At 33.9% G+C, this 15072-nt stretch overlaps 1 protein-coding gene across 2 annotated transcripts in view; it reads right to left on the reverse strand.

Annotated features, from left to right (window-relative positions):
- Positions 1–6620: 6620 nt before the first annotated feature.
- Positions 6621–15072, reverse strand: part of LOC137249345 (cytochrome P450 4g15-like) — a 34776-nt gene continuing 26324 nt past the window's right edge. The window contains exon 3 of one of the 2 annotated variants that reach the window (XM_067780725.1): positions 6621–6740. In XM_067780725.1, the coding sequence (XP_067636826.1) occupies positions 6721–6740 (20 nt within the window). In that variant the 3' untranslated portion in view covers positions 6621–6720. Of the gene's footprint in view, positions 6741–10431; positions 11416–15072 lie in introns of those variants that run through there. The other variant, XM_067780723.1, reaches the window with a different exon arrangement.

The raw sequence follows: 15072 nt of genomic DNA on the forward strand, positions 1-15072 counted from the left end.
AATAAATACATATAATTATAGGAAGTATGCACGCACTACACAAGCCCAGCTGCGATGGTATATCGCATTTTGCAAGGACCACCCCGAACTAATGCAGGGAAAAAACTGCCCCAAATCGCCGAACCAAATTCAAGATTCGTGGAAAGAGATTTCCACAAATTTGAATTCAATGGTCGGCCCAGCAAGGACTCCTGACGCTTGGCGAGAAGTAAATAAATTTAAATAATATATGTATACCTATTCCGCTAATTTGTGTTAAATAGTATTTATGCGAGTTCAAAATCTGTGCGAACTACTATTTCCGGAGTTCCGTAGTTTTTTCCGAGTGATTTAATATTGCTTGCGGCATTTGTATTATGTTTGGGGAGGGTGCGAAATTGAACAACAAACTATTATACGCCTTGTTTTAAATAAATCATATGTATCAAGGCTTGTTTGTTGTTAAAATTATGCACTGACCACAAAAGCAGTACTTGGATCGTAGATACATATATATATCAAACGTTGTATATTTTCAGAGTTTGCGAAACTGGCGGAAGCAGTTGCGTCCTCGGGCTCGTAAGCTCATTAGTGAGCGACGACGAACTGGCGGAGGAGTAAATCCTGTGGCTGAGCTGACGGATTTCGAGCAGCAAGCGTTGGAGACTTTTGGAATTGCTGCTGTAGAAGGTCACTCAAACTCGAGGCTTGTATTTAACGTATGTAAATAAAGTGCTTTCAACATGTGTAATATTTCTATTATTGATGCATTGCATTGCCTCCCATGAAATGCATATGTACACATATAAATCGGTACATTGTAATTTATTTTGAGAAGGTACATGATGTAAGCAAATACATATGTACAGCAAGGGCAACGCATGTCTACCAATTTGTAATAGGTATATAGAAATATTGCATTGGTATAGATAGTACTATTATTACCAAAAATATTTATGAAATTAATTTAATTGTTTATTACAGAACGAGAGTAATGCCGAAAACATTTCGCCAGCACCGGAGGTGGGGCCGAGTTGTACTCATCACGATGAGTTGATTGGTGATGAAGATGCGGAAGACATTTCTAATTTCTGCATAGTGATGTGTGAGTCACCTAGCCATGCTCCCCTAAGTCCTGCTCCTACAAATCCTGTGCCCAGTAGCTGTACCTCCTTATTTCCTGTCACTCCAAATCCTGTGAGCACCAACAGTATTTTCAAAAGTCGCGCCTACTTATTCGCTACTACTCCCAATGATGTGCCCACCAACCGTGCTGCCTCATCCCCTGCCACTACCAATCCAGTGCCCAACAGCGAAGCTTCCTTAGAGTCGGGAACTTCTAATCTTGCTTCCTCCAGCCGTGCTGCCTCAGGCAATGCTACTCCCTACTCTGCTTTTCCCAGACAAGTTTTGCAGCCGAGAGAACGCAACAGGAAGAGAGATGTACGGGATGAAATTTTAAACACTGTGCAACAGGACATGAGAGAGAGACGACAAGAGCAGGCACGACTAGCACAATCCCTTGACAATTTAGGGAATGGGCTAACATCGTTGGCTGGGGCTATCCAAGAGCTGATTGCAATGCAACGACGAGATTAATTTACACAAACGTGCTTAAGTATTCATACAAGAACCTTTTTGCTGTTTTAACCTAGTTTTGTTAAATAAATTTTGTTTCGTTATTTTTTTATAAAACATGTCTAAATATGTATTAAAATTAATATAAACCAAAGCTCAAAATTTTATCCGAAATTCACGAAATTTGGAATTAAAAAATTTGTGTCCTCAGAAAAAAATTGAAAAGTTTCCACCAAATCTTTTTAAAATTTGTCTGAGTATGCAGTGTAGCTCATTGAAATGTAGTACAATGAAGTTTTAATCTTTACCCTCTAAAACAATTTCGAGTTTTTTTAGCATTTTTTCTCAGATGAGTTGAGCAGTTCTACTCATCTGAGAAAAAAAAATACTAAAATATCACGAAATTGTTTTAGAGGATAAATATTGAAACTTCATTGTACTACATTTCAATGAGCTACAAAACTGCATACTCAGACAAATTTTAAAAAGTTTTGGTGGAAATTTTTCAATTTTTTTCTGAGGACACGAATTTTTTAATTCCAAATTTCGTGAATTTCGGATAAAATTTTGAGCTTTGGTTTATATTAATTTTAATATATATTTTATAAAAAAATTGCGAAAAAAAATTCATTAAACAAAACTAGGTTAAAACTGCAAAAAGATTGTTGTGTGAATAATTTTTTTTTTAAATATAGTACAAATATGAATTATTTTTTATTTTATTTCCATGAATTTAGTTTAGCTTCTAATAAGCAATATGGAATGTGATGAAATTTAAGTAATACCAATGTTAAAATATGAAATATTTTTTATTTTCTTTTCGCATATTAGTTTTAAGTAACCAAAACTGAATGTGATGACTTACATATAATTAGATAACTGTTTCTTTGTATGCCTTGAAATTCTTGTTTATTAAAAGCTTTTTATTCGAGCTCTAGGCCACACAAATATTGGTATAAAAATTCAAATATTGTATAACATCAAAGCCATTCTTTGAATATTTATACCAATATTTGTGTAGTCTAGAGCTAGAATAAAAAGTTTTTAATAAACATTATTAGATAACTTAAACAAAAATAGGAATTGTTTTATTATTATTTATTTTAGCTTATTTTAGTTTCTAAGCAAGCATTTCGGAAAGTAGCAGTTGCAATGTTTGGCAAATTTCATCAATGAAATTTTGTCTTGTTTTATTTTTGATATCTAATTTAAGAAAAAAATGCAGGAATTGTGCAACTGAAACTATACATTTCAATTCCAAAAACGTTTTTGAAAAAATTCTAATTTCGTGAAAATTTTGAATTTTTTATTCAGAGTTCTCTTTTGAGCAAGCAGTTTTAAAGTCAAATCAGGTTCGGTATAACAAGCTGGAAGTTTTATGTCTCTTAAAATTTGCATTGATTTTTGAAAGTTTTTTGAGCCTATAATTTGTTCTTTATTATAAGCTCAAAAAAATTTCAAAAATCAATGCAAATTTTAAGAGACCTATAACTTGCAGCTTGTTATACCAAAACTGATTTGACTTTAAAACTGCTTGCTCAAAAGAGAACTCTGAATAAAAAAATCTAAATTTGCACGAAATTTCCTAGAATTTTTTAAAAACGTTTTTGAAATTGAAATGTATAGTTTCAGTAGCACAATTCATGCATTTTTTCTTAAATTAGATATCAAAAATAAAACAAGACAAAATTTCATTGATGAAATTTGCCAAACATTGCCACTGCTACTTTCGTTTTTGCAGCTGTGTTACATAGTAGTAAACATAAATAATTATAACAAATTAATAAATAATAAATAGTTGAATGAACTTAAATTTTTGTCTATATTTTTTATTAATCCATTTTATTTATAGGAAAACAAATGTACACCTACGAACCACCAGGAAATTTTCTGAAAATTGTTAGTGAAAGAATTGAAAAAAATTGGAAAATTCGAGAAAATTTTACCGAAATTTTTATTTAGAGTTCTTTGAATCTCCTGAGTTTGTAGTTTTGAAGACCAATAAATTTAAGTAAGGCCTGAAACACCATTCAGAAAAAAAATTATGAAAAATCAATGCGAATTTTGAGAAACCTAAAACTTATTTTTTTATTTTTTGTCATTCCTATAATTTTGTGGGCTATAGAACTACGAACTCAGAAAATGCAAAGTACTCCAAATAAAAAGTTCCGTGACAATTTATAGTAAATTTCATGAATGAAATTATTTTTATTTAAGATAATTTGAGAAAAAACTTTTCTAAAAACTTTTTGTGAGTCTTGTCAATCTTGAAACCGTTTTCGAAAAAAATGCTAAATTCGAGAAATATTTACGAAAATTTCGAATGCAGTTTTGTTGCCACAAGTAGACGTTATAGCTCTCAAAAATTTTATAATAATTGCGACTGCCATTTTTATCAAATTTTCGAGAGTTATAACGTGTACTTGGGGCAACAAAACTGCATTCGAAATTTTCGTAAACATTTCTCGAATTTGGCATTTTTTTCGAAAACGGTTTCAGGATCGACAAAACTCACAAAAAGTTTTTTCTTACATTAAATTTTATTTAAAAAAATGCCACTGCTATATTCGTTGTCGTTACTGAATTCAAACAGAAAATATGACTTCATTATAAAGTTTTTTAAATATTTAAAAAAAAAATACACATTGAAAATAGTCATAGTCACTCAGATTTTTTACTAAGTTTGGCTGGACCTAAATTATTTTCGCTAAATTTAAAAAAAAAATGTATCATACCACCCACAATCCAGATGGGAACTTAAAAATTTTTAGGAAATTCGGGAAATTCGCGAATTTTTATGCAAATTTTCAACTCTTCAGTAAGAATGTTTAGAATTTTTCACAGTATGCAGTTTTGTAGCCTATTGAATTTTAGGATAATAATGTGTTAATCTCAATACTCTAAAATAACTTCCTTTTGATAATTATTTTTATTATTTCAGACCGTATTTCCATAAAAATTTTTATATTAAAGAAACGTCCAAACACTATAAAAAATTTCTCAAATATCAGGAATTCCTTCTACCGCATTAAGATTAACACATTACTATCCTAAATTTCAATAGACTACAAAACTGCATACTGAGAAAAATTCTAAACATTTTTACTGAAGAGTTGAAAATTTGCATAAAAATTCGCACGCCAAATGGAAGCGAAGTGGCTTGGTCATCCTTTGGCATCAAATCTTCTATGAGCAACTTACACGCTTCTTTGGGCAAACGAAAATGATGCTTGAATGTACCAGAGGGAAGGTTCATGGGATCACTATTGTCCCGAAGGCTCCTCAAATTGTGCCTTCTCTCCAAAATTGCATCATCTTCGTCTTCAATGAGTAGCAATATTAATAAACTCGACATTTTGTTATAAATATATATATTTTATTGTTTACGTTCAATTTTCACAATTCTGTTTTGCGCTTTCAACAGCTGTTTTGTGTGGTTACATCTATGTTACCATCTATTTTAGTGGGTAAACAATTATCCGGCTACTTTCGTGGGCATAATACCAAAAGGGTACAAAAGTTGCCACATGAAGAAAGTTGCCGTGGTGAAGAAAGTTTTTACCACATTAGAACCAGGCTGTTAGTGTGATCTTGAGTATATTCGTGTGATGGCAGTTTATCGTATAGCTTCTTCCATACCTGGAATTTCGAATATCCGCACAACAAATTTTAGGTCTATTTAAAGTATTGGTGCTTAACAGACGACATAGTAGGCAATAAAAAGCATTGCTACTGGCACTAACTTTTTTTTTTTTTTTTTTTTTTTTACTGGCACTAACCAGTCACGCTCAACTTTCTCTCCATTTGGCAAGATTCTGTTTAACAACGAGGTAGGAAATGCCTCGTCATGACAATCACGTGGAAAAATAACAGGACATTTTTTATGATCTCGATGAATTATTTCGTTGACTTCTTCAGATCGCTAAAACTCATTATTCACGGTACCGATATCGAAGTCGTTTAAATAATCTGGACTTTGATACAGAGTTGGTGGTATTGTTGGAAGACTTTTTGAAGATGAACTTTCACCAGTGTCACCACGAAAACTTTACGATTTCGGATTCATGTAAACATATATTTTTGTTTGATGTTTTTCTTGTCTCCTCAGGCCCAGGAAAAAAATCATTGTCAATATTCGATGCATTTGAAATTCGGCTTAAAATTTGCACATGGAACAACTAAAGACTCTCCTGAATTAAAAAAAAATGCCTTAGTACCTCTAAATCGCGGGCCCCCTGAGAAACGCCGGGCCTGGGGGAATCATACCCGAGATGGTCGGGCTAGTACCTTTATGGTGCATGTTACCGGAACATACAACCATATACATAGGTCGGAGTTAGAATTTTCCATGGGACCGGTCTAATTAGAGAAAATGATGGTGAAATGATAACCGGTTAAGAGCATCCGGGTTCAGTACTATTTTTATAAGCAGAGCCCCTCAGCTGCTTAAGGGTCTTAGTATATATCCGCCGCAGGTATGCCTGTTTACAGAGGCGACTAAAATACCCAATTTTTTAAAGGGGATGCCAGCGTGACTTCTAGGTTCTCTTACACAATTGTCAACCTCACATACCCGTTGTAAATCTGTCTTCATTAGCAGCTGAGGCTCTGGCGACCCCAAGTTCCTCATGGAACTAGCCCCACCCCCTAGTTCCATGAGCCTAGAAGGTTCAATGTGGCCATAATAAATCGTTCCCGAGATGATCGGGCTTATACCTGAATGGTGCTTGTTCCCGGTAAGTACCGGATCTATATCCGGCAAAGGATCATCAGCATCGATAACACTCCCCAAAACCTTCGAGGATAAGTAAAGTTGAGTTGTGTAAGGGGGCTCCGCTTCCTTTATGGATGTGTCAATACCTTCACTGTGAATCTTGCTCAAGGCCTATATGTACCAGGTGGCGTTAAAAGTTTATTGATGCAGGGTTCTAGTTAGTCTATACGGCCGTAAAGATGCTCTTTAAATAAAATCGAGAGAAAGTTGAGCCCTTAGCATGTATCTGCAAATATGACTAATATGACTTAACAACGATTGCTTAACTTGACGGTATGATCTATTATTAGCTTCGCTATAAAGATGATGAGACGCAAGATCCAACACTTGATGGTCATAACTGAATTCTTGTGGAGATCGTGACATTGTCGATTGCAGCAAATCAAACGCTAACAGCCCTGCAGCATCCCTGTAAAAAAGAGTGAGATCGTTGGGTGGTGGCGTGACAGCGTCTTTACGTTGAAGGAGTAGCGTAGTAGTATTGGCATTCATTGCTTGTAATTAATGCGCCTCATGCATAAGAAGAAAGCTTCTGAGTAATAGTTGGGGATTTCGTTTGTGTAGCAAAGACCAACCGACTGGAATTTGTTTTAAAAACGCCTCATGTCAGAAGTCTATTGAAGAAGTTTAAATTCAATACATTTTAACATGACTGCGGCGGTTATAAAAACAATTTCGATTTAAAGCGTTATTCAACCGAATTTTGAGATAGGACGTTTTTCAAACAAATGCTTAAATAGGGTGTTTTAAGCTGTTTAGTTCCTCAAACGTGCTAGTCTGGCCTTCACTATTTCTCTAATTTCGTGAGTAGGAAAAGGAGGGTTTACTATGTTTTCGATGACGGTTGTATCTAACTCCGTGGTCGGCATCCTAAACGAAATCTATTTAAGTACTATTTTTTAGCCTAGGCCCCAAGGGTGCCTGTGGACATCTTCCCGAAGCTCCGTGCATTTCCGCTTCTTGCTGTTAGTAATAACGGCCTTCAGGTGCTTTTTCTATTTCTTGCATGACTCTGCTTCTACGTTAGCTTTTTCCAAGCGTTTGGCACTTAAATATACTCACCTTGAGCTTAGACGGTTTTACCTTAACTCTGCTATTTCTTCTGTCCAGCAGTAAACTCACTTTTTGCGCCGTTTGCTTAGTAGCATACGCATAGATTTGTTGCATACCTGCTGGAGGCCAAGCTCAAAAAAAATTCTCCAGCGCTTGATGCTGCGAGATTCCTTAGCGGATTTATGTCAGCAGCAGCAATTGACGCTTCAGTGTTATGTTTTGACATGTTCCATATGTGTGTGCTCTTTCCGACCTATGTGCTTCTTGCGGCTCTACTGGAAGTGGGATGTATTGGTGATCGCTGCAAGTAAAGCATTCGGTCTCTCTCCACCCTCGCGTGGCTCTAGAGATACTTACAAATACAAGCGTGATGTGTGGTAATCTGAAGGTGACCGATGAGCCAGAGTCCAGCACTCGTCTTCCTCTTGGGTTAGTGGTTAGCATTTCCCCCTCACAAACTGAGTTTGGTTGACATGCATTTGGCATTTTTTTGTTTATCACGACATTTATGGCAATAATGTGCTAAATGCCTGATATTAATGGTTAATATAGAAATTATATTTTGTTTATTAGTCAAGCAGTTAGTGACAGCAAAATCTTGTAGAGTATGTTATGTAAATATTAGCGCTGCGTCGAAAAAAACACAATTTTTCACAGACCTGAGGTTAATAACTCGAAACTTCGCAGACAAGTAAATACAAAATACAAATTTCTTGAGCACAAATATTAGTTAGAATGTTTTTTGTGTTCTGCTTTTTTCTAAAAAAAATGTATCTAATTTTTTGGTTAACCATGCCTTTTCATATCACACAATATCGAACCATATCACAATATATTAAAACATGACATATTACAGCATATTCTCTAACAAATATCAGGAATTTACGAAAGAAAGCGATATGATGTCAAATTTTAACCTCTATTTAATAAAATGAAAAGTTAAAACGGAAAAATATATACAAATGTACCTACATTAACACGTTCAACATGCAAGTACTTTTTTAATTAACATTTCTTAGCACGTTGTTGTTGTTATTGTTGTTGTTATTGTTGTTGTAGTTGTCATCTTATAACATATACTGTTAGATCATACAACACTCAACCAAACTCTTTGCCCATCCTTACATATGATACCATACCTTTTCACATCATATCACATAATGTCATTTTATATCATGTCATACCATACATATGATATTTCATACCATCATGTCACGTTATATCAAACACATAACAATAGGCCACATCGCATTATATTGCATCTTACGAAGGAATAGATGGAAGTCATATCATATGTGTTGTCATATGATATCATACCATATCAGATCAGATGCCATTAGGGAATTACACTATTTCCGGACTAGCGCAGAACTAACGCATTAAGAGACGATACTAATGCTTTCAACTGACACTTTCAGCATTGTGATGTTCTTCCAAATAGCGATTGCTCTCCTTCGCACCTCTTTTGAAATTTTAAAGCTTTTTTAATTGGTTCAGACTTAGCTTGTTCTGAAGTTGGTTAATTAATTTAAATATACATATATAACTCCGACTTCAGTGCTGCTGGTGCAAGTATGACTACCAACTGTCACGCTCTGCATCCGGTTAGCACCAGTTCGAATGTCTTCATTAAACGTGCAGTCTCCCATATTCGCTGCAGTGATCATATCATACGACTCCATATCTTATGATACCACATTATATATCATATTAGGTCCTGTCCCATTAAAACATATCATATGATATCAGCTCTTACGTATCGCATGGTGTCAGAACATTTCATTTTACACGTATCAGGTAATGTCATATGGCATTGCATAATAAAATATCTGGTAATTTCATATAACATTGCATAGTATGATATCAGGTAATGTCATATAACATTGCATAATATGATATCAGGTCACGTCATACCTATCACATCATATCAAATGATATCACATCATATGACATCAGGACATATCTATCACATCATATCATATGATATCAGGTCATATCATATCACATCATATCATATGATATCAGGTCATGTCACACATCATATTATATGTCATAAAACATCATGCCATACCAGGTCATGTGGTACCGCATTAGGTCATGTGATATCACATCACACCATATGATATCAAATGATGCCATAAATATTATGACATACATATAATCGCACTCTTGCAGAAATATGCCTACATACTTTCTTTTGATACTCGGCATTTTAATAAAAGAGTGGGAAATCCCGGCTATGACATCACATTATATCAAACCACAACATATCTTTATGTTGTCATATCCAATCATATCATACAATATTCCCTCACGTCATATCGTAAAAACTCATAGCCTTTTCTATTATATCAAGTCTGATAATATAGTATCATATGTTATAATCTTATAGCATATCACATCAAGTTGTATCATATTAAATCTTATTATATCACAATCATATTGAATTATATACTATGATTTTGTTTGATATCCTATGATATCAAACCTTAACTTTATTTCATAACATATCATGCCATATCATACCACATAATAGCATATCATGTCGTATCATATCAACAGATATAAAAATGTGTTAAAATAAAAAAAAATTACAATTTTCGACAGAAATGCATCGGTAGGTAAAACAAAACTTTGTATATATAATATGAAACGTAATTCTTCTGTAGCATGGTTTTCTATAATGCGTGTCATTCGTGCAAGGGATTATTGCAACAGCAGCATGCCCTCAAATGTTTGCGACTTTCAGGCTAGATTTCCGTGAAATGATTTTGATTTGATTTTCTTTACGGTTTGAAGAAAAATTAGACTGAGCTAATTCTTAAATTTACAAAATGAGTAAAATTTTTTTTATAATTAAGTCTTTTATTTTTAATAATTTTTTTATTTAATAAATACATTATAATACTTTAACTAACACTAAAACATAATTATATAATAGTAATCAAGAATCTTAAAATTAATTTTTGGCTGCCACTGCGTATGAGTAAAAACTTAAAGTACAAACAAATTTTATGTCACTTCGGAAGTTCTCTAATTATAATAATTGTTCGGTAAAAAGCTTTTTTCTTATTATTTTAAAAGATATAAGGGCGAGTGCAAAGAACATATTACCAAAGTTATAAAAAAGTTTATGTATCCAAGAATGGTGGAAAGAAAAAAATGAGCCCGAGAGTTTATTATTCAAATCTTTTTATACAAAATGTAGAGAGCTTAATTAACAGCTAACTTAGTTAATACAGAGGTGTAATGAAATTCAGTAGAAATTGAGCAACTATGCTAATGCTAAGTTCACACTAATCTATAGTATTACAAAATTCAAATAAAGATAATCAAGAAATTTAACATTGTATGTACATATGTATGTATCTGTAAGGATAACAGTGAAAGTAAATATATCTCAACTTAAGTATCTGACTGAACAATAATATTTGTCTAATTATCTAACTGATTCTAATAAACGCTTACAAAAACAATTTGGTAAGTAAAATTACATATGTACAAAAAGATCTGCCTTAACTATATACAAAATTTACTAAATATGTATGTTTGTATTTATGTATGTCTACTATGGATATGCCTAAGTATATATATCTTCAAGCTTTACCCCTAAGCTCACTTACGTATGTATATTTGTTAGTTTTATTTTAAGAAAGTTTACGTAGATACTTTCTAATTCAGTTAACTATAGTAGCGTCAGCCTAAATATATGCTTCAAAAATGTTACTTTTATTGTTAATAGCTACTTAAGTTTTTATTAGCGAATTTTATTTAACTTTTTTGTTCTTTGTGCGTTTTAAGCATACCTTAAACGTATGTTTTAAAATTTATGATTATGCTTACTATGTATTATTTATACATACATACGCTTAACTTATACAGATGATGCGTAGATAAAAAGTTTTAAGACTTTGGTTGATTCTCTTAAGCTTCCTAGACTTCTCTGAGCAGTGCATTTGTGATGGCTTCCAGAGCGGCAATATCAGCGTTGGGATCCTTTTTCGAGCCAGTATTCCACTTGGGCATGGAAACTTTTGTGACAAGATGGAAGAAAATAAATTTATAAATGTAGTAAATGTTGTATAGTACATGTGCAAAGGTATGCCCGAAGACGGGGTCTTAGTGAGTCAAATCTTCAATTAAGACATAAAATTTGATACAAAAAATATATTTTAAAATGTAATAGAATAAACAAGTAAGGAAGGCTAAGTTCGGGTGTAACCGAACATTACATACTCAGCTGAGAGCTTTGGAAACAAAATAAGGGGAAATCACCATGTAGGAAAATTAACCTAGGGTAACCCTGGAATGTGTTTGTACGATATGAGTATCAAATGAAAGGTGTTAATGAGTATTTTAAAAGGGAGTGGGCCTTAGTTCTATAGGTGGACACCATTTCGGGATATCGCCATAAAGGTGGACCACGGGTGACTCTAGAATGTGTTTGTACGATATGGGTATCAAATGAAAGGTATTAATGAGGGTTTTAAAAGGGAGTGGCCCTTAGTTTTATATGTGAAGGCGTTTTCGAGATATCGAACAAAATGTGGACCAGGGTGACCCAGAACATCATCTGTCGGGGTTCCGCTAATTTATTTATATATGCAATACCACGAACATTATTCCTGCCAAGATGCCAAGGGCTTTTGATTTCGCCCTGCAGAAATTTTTCATTTTCTTCTACTTAATATGGTAGGTGTCACACCCATTTTACAAAGTTTTCTCTAAAGTTATATTTTGCGTTATAAACCAATCCAGTTACCATGTTTCATCCCTTTTTCCATATTTGGTATAGAATTATGGCATTTTTTTTCATTTTTCGTAATTTTCGATATCGAAAAAGTGGGCGTGGTCATAGTCGGATTTCGGCTATTTTTTATACCAAGATAAAGTGAGTTCAGATAAGTATGTGAACTAAGTTTAGTAAAGATATATCGATTTTTCCTAAGATTATCGTGTTAAAGGCCGAACAGAAGGACATACGGTCGACTGTGTATAAAAACTGGGCGTGGCTTCAACCGAATTCGCCCATTTTTACAGAAAACAGTTATCCTCATAGAATCTATGCCCCTACCAAATTTCACGAGGATTGGTAGATTTTTGTTCGATTTATGGCATTAAAAGTATTCTAGACAAATTAAATAAAAAAGGGCGGAGCCACGCCCATTTTGAAAATTTCTTTTATTTTTGTATTTTGTTGCACCATATTGAATGTTGACATAATTTACTTATATACTGTAAAGATATTAAATTTTTTGTTAAAATTTGACTTTTAAAAAATTCTTTTTTAAAAAGTGGGCGTGTTCGTCATCCGATGTTGCTAATTTTTATTTACCTCACACATAGTAATAGGAGTAACGTTCCTGTTAAATTTCATCATGATTTTAAAAGTGGCCGTGCCACGCCCATTGTCCAAAATTTTACTAATTTTCTATTTTGCGTCATAAGGTGAACCCACCTACCAAGTTTCATCGCTTTATCCGTCTTTGGTAATTAATTATCACACTTTTTCGATTTTTCGAAATTTTCGATATCGAAAAAGTGGGCGTGGTTGTAGTCCGATTTCGTTCATTTTGAATAGCGATCTGAGATGAGTGCCCAGGAATCTACATACCAAATTTCATCAAGATACCTCATAATTTACTCAAGTTATCGTGTTAACGGACAGACGGACGGACTGACATGGCTCAATAAAATTTTTTTTTGATACTGATGATTTTGATATATGGAGGTCTATATCTATCTCGACTCCTTTATACCTGCACAACCAACCGTTATCCAATCAAAGTTAATATACACTGTGAGCTCTGCTCAACTGAGTATAAAATAAAAAGATGATAAACAAATTTTAAGGACTACCTTTATATAAATGGACCAAAAAATAGCAGGCAATTTTTCTTTTAATACAGATATAATCTTGTTGAATTTTGACTAAAAAACTTTAACAATAGCTTTTGTAAAAGAATTTTGGGATTGAAAATTATAAAGGTGGTGCGCAATCTTCCAATTTAAGGCAAACTATGAACTTGGGATTAATTAATTGATTAAATTTGAGCACGCGCTCTACCTTTATAATTTTAAATCCCAGAATTCTTTTACAAGAGCTATTGTTAAAGTTTTTTAGTCAAAATTCAACAAGATTATGTCTGTATTAAAACAAAAATTGCCTTCTATTTTTTGGTCCATTTATATAGAGGTAGAACTAAAATTTTTTTTTCATCTTTTTATTTTCACTTTTTTAGTGCTGCCTAACAAAAAAGCATTTGGAATTTTGGCTTCTGACTTACTACCCAACTTTCAAGTCTCTAGCTCAACGGGAAGTTATTTAAAAATCGATTACAAGATTCCACTCGTTTTTCAAGGATTTGCAGTTATCTTGACTAGCGCGCCACCTAGCGGAACTTTGTTTTCTGTAAATTGTATTGTCGCCAAGCCTCGTACTGTGTGCCAAGCTTCAAGCCTCTAGGTAACCGGGAAGTAAGTTAAAAATGGATTGATAGATTCCCAAATCAAATTTAATTTTCTTAATATCTCGATCCATGCGCCACCTAGCGAAATTTTTTTGATCAAATATTGCATTGTCACCGGGTTCTGACTCACGGCCCAAGTTTCATATCTCCAGCTCACCGGGAAGTTACTAAAAATCGATTACAAGATTCCCCTCGTTTTTCGCGGATTTGTAGTTATCTCTCTTAGCGCCACCTAGCGGAATTATGTTTTATGTAAATTGTATTGTCGCCAAGCCCCGTACTGTGTGCGAAGTTTCAAGTCTCTAGCTCACCGGGAAGTTACTTAAAAATCGATCGCAAGATTCCCTGCGTTTTTTCAGATATTTTCAGGGATTTTCGTTTATCTCGATTCGTCTGCCAGCTTGCGGCATTTTGTTTTCCACGAGTTGTAGTGCCATCGACTCGCAAACTATGTGCAAAGTTTCAAGTCTCTGGATCACCGAGAAGTTAGTTAAAAGTCGATCGCAAAATTTCCATTTTAAAATTAATTTTCTGTATATATCGATCCGTGCGCCAACTAGCGGTTTTTTTTTCACTTGCATTGTAATGTCTCCCAGATCTGAACTATGCTCTAAGTATCAAGTGTCTAGCTCAACGGAAAGTTACCGAACTCAATGAGAGAAAATAATTTTAAAAATCTTATATTTGACTATTTTAGTGATCAAACTGCATAACACGGTTTTTATAAATTTGTGTATCTTATATTTTTAATTTTTATACTCAATTGTGCAGAGCTCGCAGAGTATATTAACTTTGATTGGATAACGGTTGGTTGTACAGGTATAAAGGAATCGAGATAGATATAGACTTGCATATATCAAAATCATCAGTATCGAAAAAAAATTTGATTGAGCCATGTCCGTCCGTCCGTCCGTCTGTCCGTTAACACGATAACTTGAGTAAATTTTGAGGTATCTTGATGAAATTTGGTATGTAGATTCCTGGGCACTCATCTCAGATCGCTATTTAAAATGAACGATATCGGCTCCGCCCATTTTCATTTAGTTTGTCTAGAATACTTTTAATGCCATAAGTCGAACAAAAATTTACCAATCCTTCTCAAATTTGGTAGGGGCATAGATTCTATGACATTAATTGTTCTCTGTGAAAATGGGCGAAATCGGTGGAAGCCACGCCCAGTTTTTATACGCAGTCCACCGTCTGTCCTTCCGCTCGGCC

The sequence above is a fragment of the Eurosta solidaginis genome, chromosome 4 (assembly GCF_040869045.1).
Source record: "Eurosta solidaginis isolate ZX-2024a chromosome 4, ASM4086904v1, whole genome shotgun sequence".
Lineage (NCBI taxonomy): Eukaryota > Metazoa > Arthropoda > Insecta > Diptera > Tephritidae > Eurosta > Eurosta solidaginis.